This window comes from Pygocentrus nattereri, chromosome 1 (genome assembly GCF_015220715.1).
Source record: "Pygocentrus nattereri isolate fPygNat1 chromosome 1, fPygNat1.pri, whole genome shotgun sequence".
In the NCBI taxonomy this organism is placed as follows: Eukaryota; Metazoa; Chordata; class Actinopteri; order Characiformes; family Serrasalmidae; genus Pygocentrus; species Pygocentrus nattereri.
The window spans coordinates 55,315,495-55,339,751 of record NC_051211.1 but is presented as its reverse complement, the minus strand read 5'-3'; the positions used below and the strand labels follow the sequence as shown (position 1 = coordinate 55,339,751).

Sequence of the window (24,257 nt, the reverse complement as noted above, 5' to 3'; positions counted from 1 at the left end):
AACTCTGAGAGCAGAGAAGGGAGGAATAATTGATGGAGAAACCAGAGCAGAACAGAGGTGAAGACAGTCAGTCTGGCCAGTGTGAGTGCTCCAAAAAACCCATTACAGCGCGAGAAGGCCCGACGCCGGGCCTGAACACCGGGCTACAGCTCACCTCCTTCCATCTGAGAAAAACGCTGGCCTGTTTCATAGAAAACAAAACAAAACGGTCCGCCCACGACTCGTCTCGTCTCCCTGAGACCGGGTGACGTGTTGTTTACCAGCGCGTCTGGCGGGCGAGCAGGCAGAGAGCCCCCCGCTCCAGCCCCATCAGTAAGTCATTTTCAGCCAGGCACCAGATTTCACACCGCCTGCCTCGTCCCGGAGGGCCCGCTCGGCCGGGAGAGCAGCTTCACCACCAGTCAGAGCCGTCTCGGCAGCGCGAGCTCATCCGGTCATTATAAACTCCGGCTTGGCTGGAAACGCTCTGGAAGGACTGGTGAGAGCTGCAAACCGAACCATCTGCAGCTCATCATAAGCAAGATGACGCAGACGACGGTGGATTCTTACATCAATAAATATCAATAATAAGCGCTTACAGACCCGGACTGCGCTGGGAAGGAGCTTGTAGGAAAATTTTCATCAATGAACTCTGCTGAAAAAGAACGGTTTAGCTCTCTGATGGGAACCGGCTTTAATGATGTTCAGTAGATACCAGTACCCTCCTCTGGAACACCTTTAGATCCCATGAGGAAACCATTCAGAACCAGCCACTGGCCGCCTGGCACACCGTTAGGATCCCTTGTGTTGTGATATCAACCCATTATAAAAGAACACATTACAGAACCACCAGACACCAACAGAAACACCTAATGCAGGGTAACCAAATCTAAAATTTCTTTTCCTGTTGAGATTGTTGTGAGCTTAATTTCAGATTATTTCTATATGTTTCTAGACATTTTTACTTGTTTTAAGTGATTTTATTAAGTGAAATGATCTCACTGTACTGGCGGATGATTTTGCTTGTTGTAGGAAATGAGCTTGAAATGATCTGCCAGTGTAGTGAGATAATTTTTCATAATAAAATCACTTAAAACAAGCAAATAATGTGTAGAAATAAGTGAGATAATCTTATAACCAGTGCACAACCATCTCAAGATGTGAAATATTAGACATTGTGGCTCGATTTAATACCGTTTTTTTGCAGTGTGGCTTCTGTGGGTTTTTCCAGTAGGGAAGGCAGCCTTGGATGCATTTTCTCAGACTGAGGCGCCTTATTTCTATTGGTTTTCCTGAAATAATGTGCAGCAAAAATGATGGTTCTCAGTCCAGCAGCGACACTGAGGTGTTTAAAAACTCCAGCAGCATTGCCTGTTTCTGATCCACTCAGACCAGCACAACACACACTAACACACCACCACCACGTCAGTGTTACTGAAGTGCTGAGAATGACCCACCACCCAAACAGTACCTGCTCTGTGAGGGTCCATGGGGGTCCTGACCACTGAAGAACTACAGAGTGAACCTAAACGGTCAGTGGGGCTGATAAAGTGGACAGTGAGTGGAGATACGAGGATTTGCTCGCTGTACATCTCCACCTGAACCGCAGCCTCGCTAATGAGATTTCTCATGTCTGTAGTCTGAGATCTTTCTCGCTCTCATAATTCCTCCGGAGGACAGGAGGAGCTGCTCTTCCTCATCCTCATCCTCGCACAGTGCACTCACAGGCCCAGAATAACACCAGGCCACTGCAGGACACCAGGAGATCAATAGCCCTTCGCTCTGTTCTACGGCTGATCGAAGCACGTCGAGAGAACGTGTTTAGGTCCTGTGAGATGGCGGAGGCGGTCCTACAGCTGCGATGCGTGATATGCAAAAAGAATTAAGGCGATTAACTGACCTCACGTGGGAAAGAATCCATTAGAAGAAGTAAATCAACGTGTCGGCGCGAGAGCGAGGGATCATTATACCTCGGCAGCGGCCCACGCCTGACTCGGCCTCCTATTAGACGGGATAAATAAGCAGCGCAGGACGGCCTACGCTGTTCAAACTGACCTTTACACATAATAGTCTGTCCTCGATCCGGCCAGACATAATGCGCACCTGTTCTCCAATTATGCGCTAATACAATTGTTGTCTTTGTAGCGTAATGAAGCGATAAATCAGCTTATAACTCCCACCGACAGGTGGCTGTTTACTGAGTCATCTTCCCTGCGAACCTCAGACTGTGAATCAGAGTGTCTTTAAAAAATAAATAAAAATCATCTGCAGTCGCCAATTTAACTCCCAGCGTGAGACGCCAGCGATAGTGTGTTTGCGCTCTTCCACGTGCACAAAGGAGCACAGCCAAGTGTGACGATCCGCTTTCTGTGGATCGAAGGCAGTCAACTAATGAATAATCTTCAGTTCTGCCGCAAATCTGTGAGCAATTTAGTCACGATTTGTGCTCGAGGAAGGACTGCAGACGAATGAGACGCCAGACAGGGTCTCGTTTATCGATCCCACACACATTCCTACATATACACTCATTTATTTATCGTTTTTTTCTGCTGTGCACACGTATATAACCGAGTTGTTGGTGTAGTGGGTAACACCTCTGCCTCCTACACTGTGGACTAGGGTTCAACCCCCCCCCCCCCCCTCTGGGTGAACACCCTAACCTACACCAATAAGAGTCCTTGGGCAAGACTCCCAACACCACCTTCACCTCCCTGTGTAAATTGATCAGATTGGAAGTTGCTCAGGATTAGAGCGTCAGCCCAGTGATATAAATGTAAAACGTAAACGTATAGAACTGCTCCTGATGCGCACATGCGGAAACCCCTGGTGGTAGAATCGCGCAACCGCAGGTAAACAGATTACGAGCCCAGACTCTCATTAAGTATCAGCTACGTGAGCTTATTTAACGACTGATGTGCTCAAACACTGAAAAGCTTCATCAGCCTAACCTAAACATTTACTTAACGAGGTGATAAGCCATCAAAGATAAACACACTGAAATAAAATGTAAACGAAAACAGTGTTTTTCATTAATCCAACTCCTAAATGCAGTTCATATATTAAATATTTATCAATAAGAGACTGCTCTAAGAATACTGTAAGATTATATAACTTAATTTTATACTCGTTTTAAGTAATTTTATCTTGTGAAAGTGTCTTATTCCATTGTTAGATCATTTTACTTGTTTTAAGCATCATTTCTTGAAATCAGCTAAATTATCTTCATTAGTAAACGATCTGCCAGTGGAATAAGACACTTTCACTGGACAAACAAATACGCAAAATAGGTTGAATAATCATTTAATATTCTTACAACCACCTCCTAATCAGAAATATTAGACAGTCACTACATTTAAGATGTTTTTACTTGATAAGATACCATTTTTTGCAGTGCAAACAAGTTAAATATTATTAATATTGGTAGAAATTAAAACTGAAATGCACAAAATCGAATGGAAATATTTTTATTTGTAGAAAATGTTTTCTTCCATGAGCTAATTCAGTTTAGCACTAGTAAGAATGTACGGCTTCTTCCAGTTAATCTCTATAGAACGAGTTCAGCCTAACATGCAGTAACTGAACTGTCAAAAGTAAGACAGAATATTGAAACGCATATTTTATAATTATTATAAAATCATTATGGCAAGAAATTATACTGGTATCAGCAGATTATTGGTTAAAATAGCCTTAGCCCAATCTTTATAATGAGCCAATCATTTAAACAGTTACTCTTTTTTTATTATTATTATTTTACGCTGAACACTGGAGTATTTAAATGCATTTAAACATCAGCATTTTATTAATTTTAGTGCTTTTACTATATTTCGCCACAGCAAGGCTGTACTAAAATATTCTAAGCATTTATTGTGGGAACTATAAAAGTGTTGTGGCACAAAAAAATGTAATTAAATCTTAACACGTGTAACAATTTGTCATTTTAACTGTGGCAAGAAACAAAAGCAGCACGTAGAAGCAGCATTTCGTGAAATGTACACAATTCATTTATTCCACATTAATTCCACTATCATTCAGATTATCCACAAGGGGGCGCACTCATTGTAGGAGGAAACCCACACCAGCAGGAACACATACGCCGTCAGTGTAATGAATTTCCAAATGGGAAATGAAAGTTTATGAAGTTTATGTAAGACTCAGTGTTACTTACCTTTTTTATTAATATCAATTAAATAAAAAATGAGATTAAAACTAAAGATATGAGGCAGAAGGGAATTTAGGACGACGTCTTTCAGCAGGCGAACTGTAAAAATCATCGCTGGCATTAAAAATTCCATTACAGCCCCGAACTAAACAACTCTTGGCCATTTTGTACACAGTTTGTTTAGACACACCTGGATTTGTTCACTGCTGTTCGTAGTACCTGATGGACTACAACAGCTGTAATATCCAGAGGGCACATCTTAAGTGAAGTTTGCCTTTGTGTTTTCCCATTGGTTCCAGCTTTGGACAGTCTCTCCAGGGGAATGTTTTTAAGCAACAAAAGAATCCAGACACTAAGTTTACAATTCATCACTTTTGTTTTTGACGGTGGCAAAATGTACATTTGAATTCACAGCTTTAAATTCACCCTAAAGCAAGTAACTCCAGATAAAGGCGCAGTGACGCGGCGCTGAGCAGAGGACGTGTGCAGTGGGGAATGATTGATGCCGTACACGCCATGTAGTCCGAAGAGCTCAGGAACAACTCGCTATGAACAATTGAGTACAACTTCCATGAGGACCTCAACTCCACACCCTGTTTCAACTGACTTCAGGCTTTATCACACATGTGCAACTGTGAGGGTTTATCTGCCTCAGACTGACATACTGCATATACAGCTGTATATATCATGGCTTTTATTTCATAACTTATATTACTGTACAAAAACTATATTGGTGCAGAACTGTGTGCATACTAATGTGTATGTTGTGTATACGTGTATATATTTAGAGTCTAATATGTGAGCTTGTGTGTATATCTACACCGGTCAGGCATGACATCATGACCACCTCCTTGTTTCTCCACTCACTGTCCACTTTATCAGCTCCACTTACTGTATAGCTGCACTCTGTAGTTCTACAGTTACAGACTGTAGTCCATCTGTTTCTCTGATACTCTGTTACCCTGTTCTTCAGTGGTCAGGACCCCCATGGACCCTCACAGAGCAGGTACTACTGACCGGTGTATATATCTATATCGCTCTGAAAAGGGAACTTTACAGGAGAGAGAAAAAAACCTACTTTACTTTCAATGTAAGTCAATGGAACCAGAATTTTTTCCAAACCATTTTAGCATCTTGGTCCGTTCATCATGAAATTTACATACAATGTAAAGAACAACAAATTATGTCAAAAACTGAAACGCCAAAATGAATATAGGAGGTTTTGTTTTGACAGCAGTGATATTTAAGCACTAAGACTGTGGCTCTGTCTAAAAGACAGGAGGCTGAGCTGGAGGTGGCGGAGATGAAGATGCTGAGATTTTCGTTGGGAGTGACCAGGCTGGACAAGATTAGAAATGAGCAGATCAGAGGGACGGTGAAGGTGGAGCAGTTTGGAGATAAAGCCAGAGAGGCCAGGTTGAGATGGTTTGGACATGTATTGAGGAGGAATAGTGGATATATTGGGCAAAGAATGTTGGAGATGGAGCTGCCGGGTAGAAGGAGAAGAGGTAGACCTCAGAGAAGGTTTATGGATGTAGTGAAGGTGGACATGGAGATGGTTGGTGTGAAAGTAGAGGAGGCAGTGGATAGGGCAAGATGGAGGCAGATGATCCGCTGTGGCGACCCCTAAAGGGAGCAGCCCTTTAGATATTTAAGCACTGCATGGGGCTGCGCGCCTAGGTTTTCACTCACCTTCACACCTGTGTGAATGTAATGTGGCAATAAACGTCACTTGATTGGATTTGATTATAAACGTAATAATATGAGTATAAATTATTCTCATGAAAATGATTATTACCACATTTCATACTGACATACACTCTTATGGTATCCTGAATATACATGCACACTAGTGCTAAACTGAATTAGTTCATGTAAGAACTTCACCTTTTCTACAAATAAAACTATTTGTATTCGATTTTGTGTATTTCAGACTTCATTTCTACCAATATTAATAATATTTAATTTGTCTGCACAGCAAAAAATGATATCTTAGCAAGTAAAAATGTCTTAAATGTAGTGACTAATATTTCTGATTAGGAGAAAAAAAATGGGTCACGCTCAAAATATAACGTTGTTTCTGATGGTTCTGGCTGGTCCAGATTTAAACCCTGCAGAGAATATTTAGTCTCACACTAAACACAAACCAGCTCAGCAATGTTTTTCAGCTGTCTGAAGCTGTCAGTGCTGAGTGGATCAATACTGACTCCTCTTTCTGTAGAAGACTGTCTGCAGATTCATACTAAACTCCAACGTTTAGAGAAATCATCTCCCATATTAACCTACTGCAGATATTTGTTATCAAGACCATTAAAAGCTTCATGTTTTGCTATTTTGGGCTCAGCCCGCTATTTTTCAGGAGTGCACCGTGGATCCAAAACTCTGAGACCACTAGAAGCAGAAAAGGCTTCTATTTTGCATTTTTTCTAATATAATACAATGTTTGTCTGTTGCAAATTACAGGGAGATTCACTTGAAAGAGGCCCCGAATGTTCTACTGTAACGTTCTACTGTAAAAGATCCTCGGTGCCTGTATTTCTAACGTTAACAGGCAGTCTGTGTGTTTAGTTGCTGCTTCAGCCGCTTTCAGAGGAACAGTTTTCATTTTCTTCCCAAAAGCTGTCGGTATTTCTCGCTGTACAGTCTCACCTGCATGGACTGACCCTCCTGCTGCTACTGCAGCTGCATGAACTCCAACCATCTAATTAACCGATGCTCCAGCTGTTTTTCCCTGTTTTGTACTATAATACTTTATACTAACAATGTTTGCTGTCCGGTGTGGATCAGAGGACGGGTTCCCCTTCTGAGCCTTGGTTCCTCTCTTCCTTGGTGTTTCTTCCTCTTTACTCTTAGGGAGCTTTTCCTTGCCACTGTTGCCACTGGCGACGCTCATGAGGGCTCGGACCCAGATTTTTCTGTAAAGCTGCTTTGTGATGATACCTGCTGTAAAAAGCGCTATAAATAAACTTTGACTTTACTATCTGAGAGATCGAGTGCTCAGTGGGGAGCAGATCGATGTGTGGGTAAAACATCTACAGCGGCGCTATGGACCCTCACAACCCAGCGTGCCCCCTGCCACCAGCTAACGTGGCTATTCTAGCGTTCGGGTCGATTTATCCCTCTGTAGATGTTAGGTAACGTCACTGTGCTCTGACAGCTGTGAAGGAATTTTTCCACAAATCAGTTATATCCTTTATTTAGTCTGAACTGTTTGGTTCTCCTTAGATCCTTGAATTCCAGTCGTGGCAACTACGATGAAGACAAAGCGACGCGTCTTTCTGTGCTGTGCACTGATACGAACGCCTGTATTTCTGAGGTTAGCAACTGTCCGGACGGCTATAGCGGAATTTCCTCTACCCAGCATTTACACGCTTGCCTTTCTTGTGAAAATGGCCAGTGATGTGCCTGCCGGACAGTCAATGTTATTTCTCAGTAAGAATATAAATATTGTTATGAATGTTTAAGACTGAGTGGACTGATTCCAAACGCCATCAGCGTTAAATTAAGCTACACGAGACCTGCAAACAATATCTCAACTGTATTCACTGTTGAGCTAAAGCAGATCTCATCTAGACATCAAGAGTTAGACTGCAAAATCAGTTATCAGTCAGTGTCAGTGTAAAGCAGAAATTACTGTCCAACTCAGGTAAACCCAGAGTTTCCCCATTATCTGATTACCCAAGAGCATGAAAACACACTGAACCAGTTACTGACACAATCTGATTTACTGCAGTTATCAGATTATTAAGTGTAAACACACTGAACCAGTTACTGACACAATCTGATTTACTGCAGTTATCAGATTATTAAGTGTAAACACACTGAATCAGTTACTGACACAGTCTGATTTACTGCAGTTATCAGATTATTAAGTGTAAACACACTGAACCAGTTACTGACACAATCTGATTTTCTGCAGTTATCAGATTATTAAGTGTAAACACACTGAACCAGTTACTGACACAATCTGATTTACTGCAGTTATCAGATTATTAAGTGTAAACACACTGAACCAGTTACTGACACAATCTGATTTTCTGCAGTTATCAGATTATTAAGTGTAAACACACTGAACCAGTTACTGACACAATCTGATTTTCTGCAGTTATCAGATTATTAAGTGTAAACACACTGAACCAGTTACTGACACAATCTGATTTTCTGCAGTTATCAGATTATTAAGTGTAAACACACTGAACCAGTTACTGACACAATCTGATTTTCTGCAGTTATCAGATTATTAAGTGTAAACACACTGAACCAGTTACTGATACAATCTGATTTTCTGCAGTTATCAGATTATTAAGTGTAAACACACTGAACCAGTTACTGACACAGTCTGATTTTCTGTAGTTATCAGATTATTAAGTATAAACACGCTGAACCAGTTACTGACACAATCTGATTTACTGCAGTTATCAGATTATTAAGTATAAACACACTGAACCAGTTACTGACACAGTCTGATTTTCTGCAGTTATCAGATTATTAAGTGTAAACACACTGAACCAGTTACTGACACAATCTGATTTTCTGCAGTTATCAGATTATTAAGTGTAAACACGCTGAACCAGTTACTGACACAGTCTGATTTTCTGCAGTTATCAGATTATTAAGTGTAAACACACTGAACCAGTTACTGACACAATCTGATTTTCTGTAGTTATCAGATTATTAAGTGTAAACACACTGAACCAGTTACTGACACAATCTGATTTTCTGTAGTTATCAGATTATTAAGTGTAAACACACTGAACCAGTTACTGACACAATCTGATTTTCTGTAGTTATCAGATTATTAAGTGTAACCACGTTGAACCAGTTACTGACACAATCTGATTTACTGCAGTTATCAGATTATTAAGTATAAACACGCTGAACCAGTTAATGACACATTCTGATTTTCTGTAGTTATCAGATTATTAAGTGTAAACACATTGAACCAGTTACTGACACAGTCTGATTTTCTGTAGTTATCAGATTATTAAGTATAAACACACTGAACCAGTTACTGACACAGTCTGATTTTCTGTAGTTATCAGATTATTAAGTGTAAACACATTGAACCAGTTACTGATACAGTCTGATTTTCTGTAGTTATCAGATTATTAAGTGTAAACACACTGAACCAGTTACTGACACAATCTGATTTTCTGCAGTTATCAGATTATTAAGTATAAACACACTGAACCAGTTACTGACACAGTCTGATTTTCTGCAGTTATCAGATTATTAAGTATAAACACACTGAACCAGTTACTGACACAGTCTGATTTACTGCAGTTATCAGATTATTAAGTGTAAACACACTGAACCAGTTACTGACACAATCAGAGTTTCTGCAGTTATCAGATTATTAAGTGTAAACACACAATCAGTTACTGACACAATCAGAGTTTCTGCAGTTATAAGTTATCAATATTTTTCTTCTTTGTTAATGATATACTTTCTCTGAATGCCCTTGTTAAACAGACACATTTCAAACAAACTACATCTTTAGAAGAAAAGCATTAATAATAATATACTTAATGCTTTAGTTGCAGTTTATTGCTGCTCTGAAATCAATTTGTCAAAAGCTCCTATTGAGCTGAACTGCACTCGAATTCACATTCTCACTCTCCAAACCCCCACACACCCCAACCCCCACCACCTTCACCACCTTCACCACCACCACCACCATCCATCCATCCATCCATTTTCCAAGCCGCTTCTCCGTCAGGGCCATGGGGGGGTGCTGGAGCCTATCCCAGCAGTCATCAGGCGGAAGGCAGGATACACCCTGGACAGGTCGCCAGTCACCACCACCACCATTGCTCCCTCAATTCAAACCCTGGTTTAAACCACCTTAAAAGGATTTTTAGTGTGTGTTTTAAACAATAATTTGAAAAGAAAAACAAATCAAAACCAATTGGTTTAAAGAAAATCTGCTGTTCATCTTTGATGAACTTAAAATTTAATGAGCACGGAGTAAAACATTCAGCAGAGTAGAGGACAAACTAACACAACATGGATATTTAATTTAGTTAAACAGGTTCCAGTGGGATGCGCTTTCGGTCATCTTCTCGTGTTCCCATAGCAACATCATCAGTGAATGTTCAAAGCAGTCAGACAAAGTGCTAAGTGCTTTTGATTAGTTAGCTGTACAGAGTTCACTACTATATTATTTTAAAGCAACACTGTGTAAAATTTACCTTAAATAGCAGCTTCAAAGTCATTTTGATGCTACTCCAAGTTAAAAATGAGAGCGGCGTCTCCGTTGTTGTCACTCGTGCCAGACCTGCGTAAGGCTTTACGGCACCACGTCACACCAACTCAGCAGCTACAAGAAGCAGCAGCTCAGTATTCCCAGCATGGACATCACGGCAGAGACTGGAGCGAGAGACCAGACGGCTAACGGGAAACAACTAAACTCAGACAGCAGTGTGTTCCTCCCCGACTGTGGTGTTTATGAAACTCTGCACCGTAGAACTGCAACATTATCAGTGCCGTTCCTGCCAAAAGTCGTCTAACCTCAGTCCCAAATCAAATCAAATCACGTTTACTGTAACATCACATCTACACAGGTGGTGGAAAGTGAATGGAAATCTTAGGTGTGTAGCCCCCTTATAGACTTTAACTACAAAAATATATATAAATATAATAAAAGAAAGTGAATAAAAAATAATAATAAAGAAAAAGAAATATACACACACACCGACTCTGAATATACACATATACACAATATACACTAGTACTGCACTACTCCAGTGTACAGCTGTACAGTAATAAGTTCTGGAATAAAACTATGAAATGTGCTGCTGTTCTCGTTCCGTATGTGCAGTTAGTCTGAGGTGGACAATAAATGAGACGCAGGTTCTCAGGGACAGAACACTGATAGAACCTTCCAGACTGTACAGGATATGGATAGAAGATGTACATGATGTCAGTCTACATGTGTGAGTACAGATCTGCTGGATTGAAGGTGCAGTAGGATCAGAGCGAGTCTGATGAGGTGTGGATGAGGTGGTGATTGTCTGTGGAGATCATCATGACTCAGAGGTCCAGTGACCGGCCTATTGGCCGGTACACCAGCCCTGCAGGCTGTTCAGCAGCCTGATGGCCTGGGGGAAGAAACCGTCTCAGAACCATCTGGTTCTGGACTTTATGCTTCTGTACCTCCTCCCGCTTGGCAGCAGTGAGAACAGATAGTGGCTTGGGTGGGTGGAGTCCTTTAGAATCCTCCTGGTCTTCCTCAGGCAGCAGCTGGTGTATGAATCCAGGAGGTTTGGGAGCTGGACCCCGGTGATGTGCTGGGCTGTCCGCACCACCTTCTGCAGAGCTTTCCTCTCAATGGCAGTGCAGTTCCCATACCAGGAGGTGATGGAGCTGTTAGAACGCTCTCCACAGTACATGTGTAGAATGTTCTGAGGATGCAGGGGTTCATGCCAAACCTCTCCAGCCGCCTGAGGTGGAAGAGGTGCTGTTGTGCCTTCTATACCACCCGTGTGGTGTGTTCGCTCCATGTCAGTTTCTCTGAGATGTGAACACATCTCAGGCTAAATCATCAAGCAAATAAATAAACTGATCTCATGCCAAAAAGTTTGGTCAGTCTGCCAATTTCACACCAAACAAGCCTTGCAAGTTTACAGCCTTCAGTGATAAAATCAATATTTGACACTAGATCAGTTAAACAGGACTAATGTTGCTCTTTTTCAGGGTCTACAAGTACTGCACTGCAAAAATAGTAGTGAAATGATCTTAAATCTAGTCAATAAATCTAATATTTCACATTTTGAGATGCTAGTGCACTCAATAGAAGATCGTTTTCCTTATTTCTAGACATTTTTTAGTTATTTTAGGTAATTTTATCAAGTTAAATTATCTCACTATACTGGCAGATCATTTTGCTGAATTCAAGCACATTTTCTTAAAACAAGAAAAATGATCTGCCAAAATAGGGAGATAATTTTACTAATAAAATGACCTAAAACAAGTATGTCTACGTCTAGAAATAAGAAAATAATCTTGAATTAAGTTTGTGTCTCAACAGGTGGAATATTAGATTTACTGAATATTTAAGATCATTTACTTGATAACATACCAATTCATGTAAATGTCCAGAAAAGTGTAATACTGTTCTTTGACATAACTTGTCACAATACTGATATATACTGTCATATTGCCCAGCCCTAGTGTAAAAACCCCACATTTATAGTAATACAAATGTGTGTGTGTACCTAACAAGGTGTTATCAGGTCCCTCCGAGACCTGGAGGCACTTTCTTTAAGAACCGACGTGAAGCAGTGGAGCGAAGAGGCACTGAGTCATTTACTCAAGTGAGACCAGCATGACTGTTCAAACACATTCACTGACAAGTCACCATAACAGGAGACCCCTATCCCCCCACCACCACCGCCTGTGGGTAAGACCACCACATGGCGACATCATCAAACCGTGCACAACAGCATTCTCACATACAAACACCATAAGTGAAAACTTCTTAAATGTAGTTAATATATATATAGTTATTATATAAAATGTAATATTCCTCAATATGACACTGTTATATGAATATTATTAGATCATCCTGCCTGTTTCTACACATTTTTACTAGTTTTAAGTAATTTTATCCAGGAAAAAGTCTCTTGTTCCATTTGCTTATTTAAAAAATAATGCTTAAAACACTTTTATAAGATACAAATTACTTAAAACAACAAAAACCGTACACAAACAACTGGAGTAATCTTGCAGCATTTTAAAATGAGAAATATTAGACGAAATTTAAGATGTTTCACTTGCTGTCATTTTCACATTGTAGAAGCCACAGCAGAGACTTTACACATGCAAATGTACGTTTTTATTTTTACACCCCTAAAAATAAAAGACCATTTTACTTTCCTGAAATCATTTGACTACCTGAAATTATCTTACTATATTGGCAGATAGTTACATTTAAATAACCAAAAGTATAAATTAATCATATAATATTCATACAATCTTCTTAAAATTAGAAATATTTATTATTTATTAATAAGAAAGCCCAACATTTTTAATACCACTTTTAAAACTCAGCTAAAATGGTCAATATTATATTTAAATAACCAAAATTATAAGTTCATTATATAACATTTGTACAAGTTTCTTAAAATTAGAAATAGTTATTATTTATTAATCAATTTACTAATAAGAAAGCCCATAATTTTAATACCAGCTTTTAAAACTCAGCTAAAATTGTCAATATTACATTTAAATAACCAAAATTATAAGTTCATTATATAACATTTGTACAATGTTCTTAAAATTAGAAATAGTTATTATTTATTAATCAATTTACTAATAAGAAAGCCCAAAATTTTCATTACCAGCTTTTAAAACTCAGCTAAAGTTGTCAACATTACATCCTATAACAGTTTTTCTTATCTATGTATAACAAACTATTAAACATCTTACTCATACTATTACCTAATTATCCCTATAAATTTATATTACACTGCGGGTCAGAGGCGTCAATTAAATCTCAGTCACTAGGTGACAAAAATCTCAAAGTTATTAATGTGGACGGCGTTATTTCTGTGAGAACATCTTAAATGTAGTTCATATATTGAATATTTCTCATTATGAGACTGTTGTAAGAATATTATAAGATGATTTAACTTATTTCAAGCCACTTGTTTTAAGTGCTTTTATCTTATGAAAGTGCCTTATTCCACTGGCAGATCATTTTAATTGTTTTAATCATTATTTCTTGAAATATACACAATTATTTTTATTATTTCTCCAAATAAGAAATGATCTGCCACTTTCACAAGATACAATTACTAAAAACTATGTGGAAAAATATTATAATATGCTTACAACAGACTCATAATGAGAAATATTAGATATATGAACTACATAAAAGACGTTTTCACTCCCTTTGCAGTGCAGATCTAGTCACAAACACATTACCAGAAAAATCTGAATTGTCTCCAGATTATCATGTTGTTTCATCAGAGATCACATGCAAAATACTTTAATCTAAGAAAAGAGATACTTTGCACCAGAGTTCATTTTAATAAGCTCAACACACTTAAACACGTCCAGTGAGCAGCCAAAAGAGCCAACTCATTCACCAGCTGTCTGACTGTCTGCCCGTCTGTCTGTCTGTCTGACTGTCTGTCTGTCTGCCTCCATGTGCACACTGCAAGCTTGAAAGACACTTAAGTGCACACCCTGCTGGCTGTGGAGGTTTCCTTTCATCCTAAATGTGAAACAAACAGCTCAATCTGAGGAACCTACAGCTTTATGCTCACCAAATTCCAGCCAGGCTATTTTCAGCCCATCTAACAAACTCTGTATTATTCATGGGACATGAAACAGCAGATAGAGCAGCAACTGTAACAAGATAGCAGCTCCCAGCTTTGAAATACTCCCAATCCTGTTAGGGAAATGAACAGTTCGATTCAGGGACTGCACATTCACACATACAGCACTGTGAAAATGCCAGAGACCACCCTACACCTACTTAATATCCAGTCAAATCCTCTGTCTCTGTATCTGTGTCCAGATCTTTGTGATGATCCAGCTCAAAAATCCAGTTCAAACCCTTCCTGAATCCGTAGAGCCGCCCTTTCCATTCCATCTCATCACGAGATCCTACGAGACTCACATCCGGAGTTATGAGCCTGTGAAGAGGGGCTGAGATCCACGTCATCTGCCTCTCACCGTGTGGAGATGCTGGATTCGTGTGTCCATCTACATTCTGTGTGAAACTGACCGACAGACGCTCAGGAGATCACTAAGGACTGACCGTCACGCCGGAAACCCTTCGTTCTTCATTCAGTCCACATCGGAGACTCGTGTGAAACGGCGTCAGAGAGTTTCCAGCTGCTGAAGCTGCTGCAGCGGGTTTGGAAAGTAGTGATGAAGATAACGGAGCGTTTAGATATGAAACACATGAGGAATTAAATTTAATCAATTTTCTAGCTTATAATACCAGATTTTTCAGTATGTACACTGATGACGTCCCAGCGAGTGAAAACATCTTAAATGTAGTTGTCTTATCTAGTATTCCTCATTATGAGTCTGTTCTAAAAATATTCTAAGATTATTTAACTTATTTTGAGATTTTTTTTACTTACTTGAATTCATTTTACTACATGAAATTATCTCACTATATTGGCAGATAATTACATTTAAACAACCAAAACTGTAAGTTTCTCATATAACATTCGGGCACTCTTCTTAAAATTATTCATTAATATTTAACCTAGTTTTTAAATCATTTCACTTGTCAAGATATAATTTACTGCAGTGTTCATGGCAGAGAGGTACAATAGTCCCCAAAGAAAACTGATTATTCCAGATTTTCCACTATTTTCCATCATCAACATTCCATATATACCCAGAAGTCTCGTGTAGGTTCTCTGGTGGTTCTGGATGGTAAATAAAGTGTCTATATCTGTGTTGTAGTCATGGCGACGCCTGGTTCCCATCACCACCACTGTAAAGACGTCTGAACCAGTTCACTCCAAACCAACCTGTTTACATCTCACACACTGGAGAAATAGCAAAAATTCCCCTGGAAAACTGGAGGAATGGAAGAGTTAAAATGGTAGTACTGCTTGAATAAAATGAAGGCTTTTCGACTGCAGTGGGAAACATGCCTGCTGGGAAAAATATCCATGCTGGTAATATGTCGCATGCATCATTAGCCATGGCGAAAGCATATTGTACAGCATGCCTACATCAATCAGTCAGACTGTGGCCAGCTAATGAACACGAGTCAAACCTTGTTCATTAAGGTTGTGCTGTTAATTGGGCTCGCGGTGATTGTCTCTGCGGAGACGGAGGCTGGCGGAAGAACCGGGCTTTTGTTTGGGCTGCTCGGCGGCTGAAAGCTCAGCACCGTCAAGCACCTATCTGGCATTTACACTGCACACATTTACCCGTGAGACGTGCGCTATCTGCCGCTCCGCAGCCTTCTCTCAACAGGGAACAGCGCAGCGGAGTGGGTGTCATTCTTTTAATAAGACTGACTGCTTTTTAATTGGTTGTCATAATTGAACTTTATCTTTTCACACCAACGACGGCGGCAGGGCGCCTGAGTTTAATAGCCAAGCGAGGGGAACGCAGTGATTCCTTTAATATCCAGCGATAGAGCACGCAGGCTCCTCTCAAGCCCAATATCCGGCCAGGAACAATGTCTCTCCAGCTGGACGCCCATGCACAGATAGCCTGCGCCTAACCCTGCCCTCCGCAGGTGTTGTTCTCCCACTCGCCTTATTGCAGTTTGTCCTGCATGATGGCCTAGAAGGGCCTATGAGAGGCGGCTACCACTTGACCCTTCCAGCTCTCGCCTACACCATCTCAAAGTCATGACACATATCGAACAGATGCAGAGGAATTGCTTTAAAGTGCAGCGAGGTTTCAGCCATGCGAACCTGCAGGTAATGTGATATTATTACGCAACGTGACAAGTGTGTACAGTGTCCTCCATCGCGCTCAACAACAACCCACGAATGCGCTTTCCTTTGTACAGCTAAGCAAAAAGCACCCTCGGACCTGGAGTACACTCTTAAACCCGCAGCATACTTCAAACAAAACAACGTCTGCAAGATCAAAAGTTGTAGTAGTTTATGTTCATACAGTCACTACTTTCTGAACAAAACTCCTTATCACTACCTCGCTTGCTATGAGACCTCCCCTGGACTGCGACTGGTCGTAATGTCTACATCGGTCGATCTGAGACCTCCCCTTGACTGTGGTTGGTCCCCAAATTATTCTGAGACCTCCCCCCTGACTGACACTGGTCCATAATTTGCACCTAATTTATTCTGAGACCTCCCCCTGACTGTGATTGATCCCTAATCAGCACTTCATTCATCTTGAGACCTCCTCTTGACTGTGATTGATCGCAAAGCAGCACCTCATTTGCTCTGAGACCTCCTCTTGACTGTGATTGGTTTGTAATTTCCACCGAGACCTCCCCCTGACTGTGATTGGTCCCTAATCACCACCTTGTTCATTCCGAGACCTCCCCCTGACTGTGATTGGTCCCTAGTCACCACCTTGTTCATTCTGAGACCTCCCACGGACTGTGATTGGTCCCTAGTCACGACCTTGTTCATTCTGAGACCTCCCCCTGACTGTGACTGGTCCCTAATTTCCAACCTGTTGATCCCCAGGAGATCCCCTCCTGACTGTGACCCGTAACAGCATGTTCAGCTGTAGTTTGGTTTCATCATTTTTTGGGTTTACCATTTTCCATGCACCTCAACTCAGGAAGGACCTAATGAGCTGATCAGTACCACAACAGCCACCATGGGAAGCAGTCCCTCAGAACCAGGTGTCTTACCTTGAACAGGCGCAGGATGTTGGCCACCATGATTGAGACGGAGCTGGCCGACGCGCCGATGACTCCGACAATCTTGTCGGGCTTGGCAAAGATGGGTGGGTCTCCGTTGGCACAGCGTACATCCGACCCATCGCGCTCGATGAGCGCCTGAACAAAGGTGAGCGACTGCTCCAGGGCGTATGTGTCCCGCGAGCACGTGTCCAGGATGCGTGCGCCCAGGGTCACGTTGGGCAGCAGCTCAGGGTCCTTGTTGATGAGGTCGATGGCGAAGAGCATGGCCTCCAGTCGGTGGATGCCCTTCTCCTTCTTCAGCTCTCCGCAGGGGATGCCCCGCTCGCCCCGGGCGTGCACCGGGAACAGGCCACCGAGGATGATGTCGCCGTCCAGCCGGATGGAGTGGGCGTACTCCGTGGGCAAAGGCTCAATCCGCTGAGACAGGGACGGCAAACAGCAGCAAAACTCAGCCGTCAGGAGAAGGAGGAACCAGCACGGCGCCTGTTCTGACGCCATGGTAAGACCACAGGGAGTGGGGTTTAATCCGAAATTCCCAAAAAATTTAGCCAATGGGCTGCAGAGATAGAACCATCCGCTTAGTGCTGAGGCCGAGGCCCCTGTGCGGTGGAGGTTTCACAGCGGGGACTTCTCATTCTCCACGTACGTCCGCAGCGCGTGTCACGTGACGGGAAACGAGGAGCGGCAGAAAAGAGCAGGGCGTTAGGATCCTCTCTGCCTCATGCTGCGGCGATCTCACATCTTCAGCCGAGCCTGCAGAGGAGACAAAACAAGCGAGTGAGCAGCTGCGAGACAGGCAGCTCACAACGAAAACAAAACCATCCTGAGATATGGACATCTTGACAGAAAGCAAACAGCATCAGTCAGCTGGGGCTTGATGTGTTCCTTCATTTCTGCCTCACTGAGTCACTCGAATGAAAGAAGGCATCCTTTTACGTTTATGCACACAGTCAGAAGCTGTTTGCAGCAAATGAGAACGCATTCATTAGTATGAGAAAGCTGCGAGAGAACGAGCAGGCAGAGAGATTGCAACACTACTGGCACTATTAGGGCTACATGAGGCAGGGAACAATACAACAGCGAAGACATCAAGATAAAAAAGGTTCCACAGAAGGCCTGATTGAGGCTACAAGGCACTCTTTTTTTATAGGCCGCACTCTCCTGGTTGTACGTGCTCTGTTTTTCCACGGTACAGTGAAAACAACCGTAATGGACCAGCAAGTTCAAGTGATTCATAAGATACAATGCCACGGAGCCGGCGCTGGAGAAGGAGCCACGGAGTGCCTTTCAAATCCGAGCCGTGTCTTCTTCCAGTGACTCAACACAGAGGACGATAAGGTGGGGCTTAAAGGGCTCGTCAGGGATGCGATTTCAGGATTACAACTGTTAAAAATAATGACAATACAGCAGAGTTAGTTTCACGTCAGATCTCAAAACCAGCAGTAGCCGAAAACAGCTGGCCGAAAACAGCTGGCCGAAAACAGCTGGCTGCTTTCAGGGCCGTCAAAAAAGAAAACTTGCAGGTTGAGGTTCAAATAGAGAGTCCAGGTTGAGTCGTAGGCCAGACCTGAGCCCCGAAGTAGCCTAATATTGTTTTTACACTTAAAATAATAAGAATCTAATGTAAAGAAAATATTTTATCGACTGTTTTATTTTGCACTTTCCAGCATTAAATTAATTAATTAAAGTGCCATAAATCAACAATCTGATTAGTCATTGCTCATCTCATTTGCATATACTTCATCCCAGAACAAGAGAGCAGTGGTTTAACGTGTCGGCTGGATGTTTGATTTCGTCTCACGCGCGACAGAAACGCATGACGCATTACGTTTCATGCAAATTAGCAAAGCAACAAACATCAAAGAGTTCGTTAAAGTCTTTCAAGGTTTGAAAAGTGTGCCACTCACTTTCCAGCCCATATGCAGCCCGTTTTGAATTTGTGATGTCACAAAAAAAACAACACATTCTCCGAGTGCTTCAGCGTGGACTGATTTTTGATTGAGGCACAAGACATGGCAGCCAATCAGAACGGAGCTCATTTGCATATGTCTGTCTTAAAGACGTTGGATGTCAAAATACAAAAAAACAGTCAGATATGCGACTTAAAAGGCGTATATCGTGTAAAATTCCAAAAAGTTTGATGTTGTAGATAAACATAGTCGGCGTGTATGTAGGAAAGCTAAGCTTCTGAAACAGTCTGCTGTTTTTCTGATGTCACAAAGTCCAACACATTTGCGTCCAGCCATCTATTCACCCTACAGCAGGTTGGCTGTGTCCATTTACACTGATGTTTTGGCCTGTTTAATTCTAAGAGATGAAGGGAGTTTGGAAAATAAATGTTTGCTGATTTTTGGGGCATAAAAGACACAATTCTTTTCTCAAAATACAAAAATAAGCCGGATATCGGACTTAAAGGGCCCATATCATGGAAAATCTCTGCTTTTGTGAAATAAAAGAGCTTTTAGTTTCCTGTTTTACGTAAACGTTAAATTAAAGTTTAAACATGTGCCATTCACTTCGCAGCCCCTACAGTCCGTGCACGAGCAGCCTGTTCTGAATGCACCGCTTTAGTGATGTCACAAATACCAAGACATTTTGAATGTATCCAGCTCTTCAGCCTACAGCAGATTGGCTCCACCCACTCACACTAAAGTTGTTCAGCTTTGACTGCTTTATGACTGAGACACAATACAAGCCGGCCAATCAGAAAAGAGCTCATTTCCATATACTGGTCTTAAAGGGGCAGTGACAACAACAGCCTGTTTAATTCTAGGAGATGAAGGGAGGCTGGGAAATTAATCGTGGCTGATTTTAAAAGTTTTACATAAACTCTATTAAAGTTTAAAAATGTGCTGTTCACTTCTCAGTCCCTACAGTCCGTACATGAGCAGCCTGTTTTGTTTTTTGTGATGTCACAAATGCCAACACATTCCACACACATCAATATCCATGCACTGATATATATACATATGTCTTCCTACAGTGTTCCAGCTCTGCCTGCTTTTTGACTGAGGCATCATACATGGCAGCCAATCAGAACAGAGCTCGTTTGCATACGCCAGTCTTAAAGGGCCAGTAAAACAATACCTGTCCGCTTACTTGTAAAATGAATTTTGGCTGTTTTGTGCTGAGTAAAAGCTCAGAAACGTCCCAAAGCGGAGCTCAAAATATAGGGAAAAGGCTGGACGAGGTCTCGTTGGCGTAGTTTTGGGAGTAACTCAGTCATCAGTGGACTCTACTCAGGCTTTGATCATGTCCAGGCAAATAAAAGCACCTTTTTTGTCCCATGATATCCCTTTAAAAGGATTTATATCCCGAAAAAGACGCGCATGAGCAGCGATCTGCACGCATCCTCAACTACAGCGTGAGCATATTCTTCTGTGTTTTTCTCCATCTGAGTGAGATGAATCATCCCGGCTGTGTCCTCACTAATAAGGCTGGATTGATGGGCAGTCACAGAATTTAAGCTCCTCGATCGTTAACAGCAACAGAAAGACGAAGGTGGTTATTAGGCACCTCTGGCACTCTTCTTCTTCATCTTCTTCATCATCTTTTTTTCTTTTTCATTTGCGAGTACCGTTATGTGTCAAGCTGAGCCATCTTCCCCAGGAGATTCCGTTCCGTCTCCTCCAGCAGGACTGCTCTCCGGGGATCCCTCTGCTCTCCGCACAGACTGATAGCTTTCCTCAATCCCTCCTCTCCTCTCCTCCTAAAAAAGGAAGAGGTCCCAGCCCTTCTTCTGCATAGAAGCCCCTCGTTTAGGCTCAGTGGGCATGAGGGGGCTTCAAATGGAGCAGTTTAACACCAGGCTGAAGTTGGGCTCCCAATTCTCCAGCTTCTTATTGGAACTCTCCGTTCCACCTTAAATGGTGCTGCAGTTATGTTCTGGCGCCTCGGGCTCAGAATGTAACCGCCGCACTATTTAAGGTGGAACGGAGAGTTCGAGAACTTCACATATATGCGTCTGTATGGTGTGACATCGCGTTAAGACCAGATAAAAACCTTCTCTAAACATTTAACCGCCAAAACAAACCGCTGGAAAGACGCTTCAGCGACTGCACGCAGCCGCGCGCTCTGGCATTCCTTTGCACTCACGCAACTTCCACCGCAGACCTTTGCGTTTTTGCACCGCTGCACATCCACAGAGCTCGCGCTCACACATGCAGTTAGGGCTCGCACGCGCTGGAGAAGCCCACCTTTGCTCAGTAACGCACACACGAGTCTAATATGAGTGGAAAAGAAGGTGGAATTAGTGTTTAAACCGAGCCCTACCTCCCCTTCAGCCTCTCAGACGACGCTCGCGGCCAGACACGCGCCCGGGTGCTGAAATGAACAGCGCGCGCGCCCGCGAGACGAATCACTAAAATACTCTCGGCGTCTGTGATTGGTCTTCTCTCTCTCTCTCACCCCCACTCCTCTCTCTCTCTCTCTCTCTCTCTCACCCCCCCACTCCTCTCTCTCACTCTCACTCTCTCTCCCTCTCTCTCTCACTCTCTCTCACCCCCCCTACTCCTCTCTCTCTCTCTCTCTCTCACCCCCCCACTCCTCTCTCTCTCTCTCTCTCTCTCTCACCCCCCCACTCCTCTCTCTCACTCTCTCTCTCTCTCTCACCCCCCCACTCCTCTCTCTCTCTCTCTCTCTCTCACCCCCCCACTCCTCTCTCTCTCTCCCTCTCTCTCTCTCTCTCTCTCTCTCTCACCCCCCCACTCCTCTCTCTCTCTCTCCCTCTCTCTCTGCTCTCTCTCTCTCTCTCACCCTCTCTCTCTCTCTCTCCCACCCTCTCTCTCTCTCTCTCCCTCTCTTACCCCCCACTCCTCTTTCTCTCTCTCTCCCTCTCTCTCTGCTCTCTCTCTCTCTCACCCTCTCTCTCTCTCTTACCCCCCACTCCTCTTTCTCTCTCTCACCCCTGCTCCTCTTCCACTCTCTCTCTCTCTCTCTCTCTCTCTCTTACCCCCCACTCCTCTTTCTCTCTCTCTCACCCCTGCTCCTCTTCCACTCTCTCTCTCTCTCTCTCTCTCACCCCAGCTCCTCTTCCTCTCTCTCCCTCTCTCTCTCCCACTCTCTCTCTCTCTCTCGCTCTCACAATCTCACCCCAGCTCCTCTTCCTCTCTCTCTCTCTCACCCCCCACTCCTTTCTCTCTCTCTCTCACCCCTGCTCCTCTTCCACTCTCTCTCTCTCGCTCACCCCCTACTCCTCTCTCTCTCTCTCTCTCTCTCTCTCTCTCTCTTACCCCCACTCCTCTTTCTCTCTCTCTCTCTCACCCCAGCTCCTCTTCCTCTCTCTCCCTCTCTCTCTCCCACTCTCTCTCTCTCTCTCTCTCTGCTCTCTCTCTCTCGCTCTCACACTCTCACCCCAGCTCCTCTTCCTCTCTCTCTCTCTCTCTCTCTCTCTCTTACCCCCCACTCCTCTTCCTCTCTCTCACCCCTGCTCCTCTTCCTCTCTCTCTCTCTCTCTCTCTCTCTCTCTCTCTCTCTCTCTCTCCCCCTCTCTCTCTTACCCCCACTCCTCTTTCTCTCGTTCTCTCCCTCTCTCTCCCACTCTCTCTCTCTCTCTCTCTCTCTCTCTCTCTCTCTCTCTCTCTCTCTGCTCTCTCTCTCTCACCCCAGCTCCTCTTCCTCTCTCTCCCTCTCTCTCTCCCACTCTCTCTCTCTCTCTGCTCTCTCTCTCTCTCTCTCTCACCCCAGCTCCTCTTCCTCTCTCTCTCTCTCTCTCTCTTACCCCCCACTCCTCTTCCTCTCTCTCTGCGCTCTCTCTCTCTCTCTCTCTCACCCCCACTCCTCTCTCTCTCTCTCTCTCTCTCTGACCCCCCACTCCTCTCTCTCTCTCTCACCCCCACTCCTCTCTCTCACCCCCCTCTCACTCACTCACTGCTACACTTCCTCTCTCGTTCACCTCCCCGCTCCTCTTCCTCTCTCACTCACCCCCCTGCTCTTCTTCCTCTCTCTCACCCCTGCTCTTCTTCCTCTCTCTTCTCTCTGCTCCTCTCTTTCTATCACCTCCCCTCCTCTTCCTCTCTCAATCACCCCCCGCTCCTCTTCATCTCTCTCACTCATTCACCACCTCTCCTCTCTCTCTCACTCACCCCCACTCCTCTCTCTCTCTCTCTCTCTCTGAACCCCCACTCCTCTCCCCCACCCCTTCGCTCCTCTTCCTCTCTCACCCCCCACTCCTTCCTCTCTCTCTCTCTCCCCTTCTTTTCCTCTCTCTGCTCTAACAGGAGCGTGTTTGTTGTCGGAGCGCGTCAATTAAGTTAATTAAATAATTAAAATTAACCTCGCACGCGCTCACCTGCTGCCGCGGCGCTCTGACGTCACTGTTTGTTGCGTGTGGAGCCCGTCCACTCCGCGACGAGAAAAAGTCGGATTCCTTTAAAAACGTGCATTAAAAACGCGCGCGCTATGCGGTAATATCCAAATTCTGCGTTTTCCCAAAAAACTCCCAAATTATAGTTTGGGATCTCGCCGCCCCGCGTTACCCGGTGGCAACCGTGTGTGCGCGTGCAGTACAGGAAAAAACAAAACAGCAAAACATTGTGTAGTGAAACATTCAGCGCCTGTAGAGGAGAACCAGGAGCTCAGCGTGGAGCAGTACTGCCCTCTAGCGGCGACGAGGAGGTCAGTCCGTCAGTCCACGGGTAAGATGGAAACGGAGACGTTCAGAGAGAAGCTGACCGATTCAGAGCTGCTCACAGTGGTGGTGATGGGAACCAGACGTCCCTCTAAAAGCTCCTACAGAAAGTTCCTACATGAACTGGTTCTGAATTCACTGCCTGATGACTGAGACGCTGTTTT

General features: G+C 43.3%; 1 protein-coding gene across 4 annotated transcripts in view; it reads right to left on the bottom strand.

Moving 5' to 3' along the window:
- Positions 1-23,927, bottom strand: part of grm8a (glutamate receptor, metabotropic 8a) — a 400,562-nt gene extending 376,635 nt beyond the window's left edge. For 2 of the 4 annotated variants that reach the window (XM_037538670.1, XM_037538683.1), the window contains exons 1-2: positions 21,738-21,876; positions 17,454-18,218 (exon numbers count right to left, since the gene is read on the bottom strand). In XM_037538670.1, the coding sequence (XP_037394567.1) occupies positions 17,454-17,963 (510 nt within the window). In that variant the 5' untranslated portion in view covers positions 17,964-18,218; positions 21,738-21,876. Of the gene's footprint in view, positions 1-17,453; positions 18,219-20,564; positions 20,653-21,737; positions 21,877-23,754 lie in introns of those variants that run through there. The other 2 variants (XM_037538676.1, XM_037538678.1) reach the window with 2 other exon arrangements.
- Between the last annotated feature and the right edge of the window lie 330 nt (positions 23,928-24,257).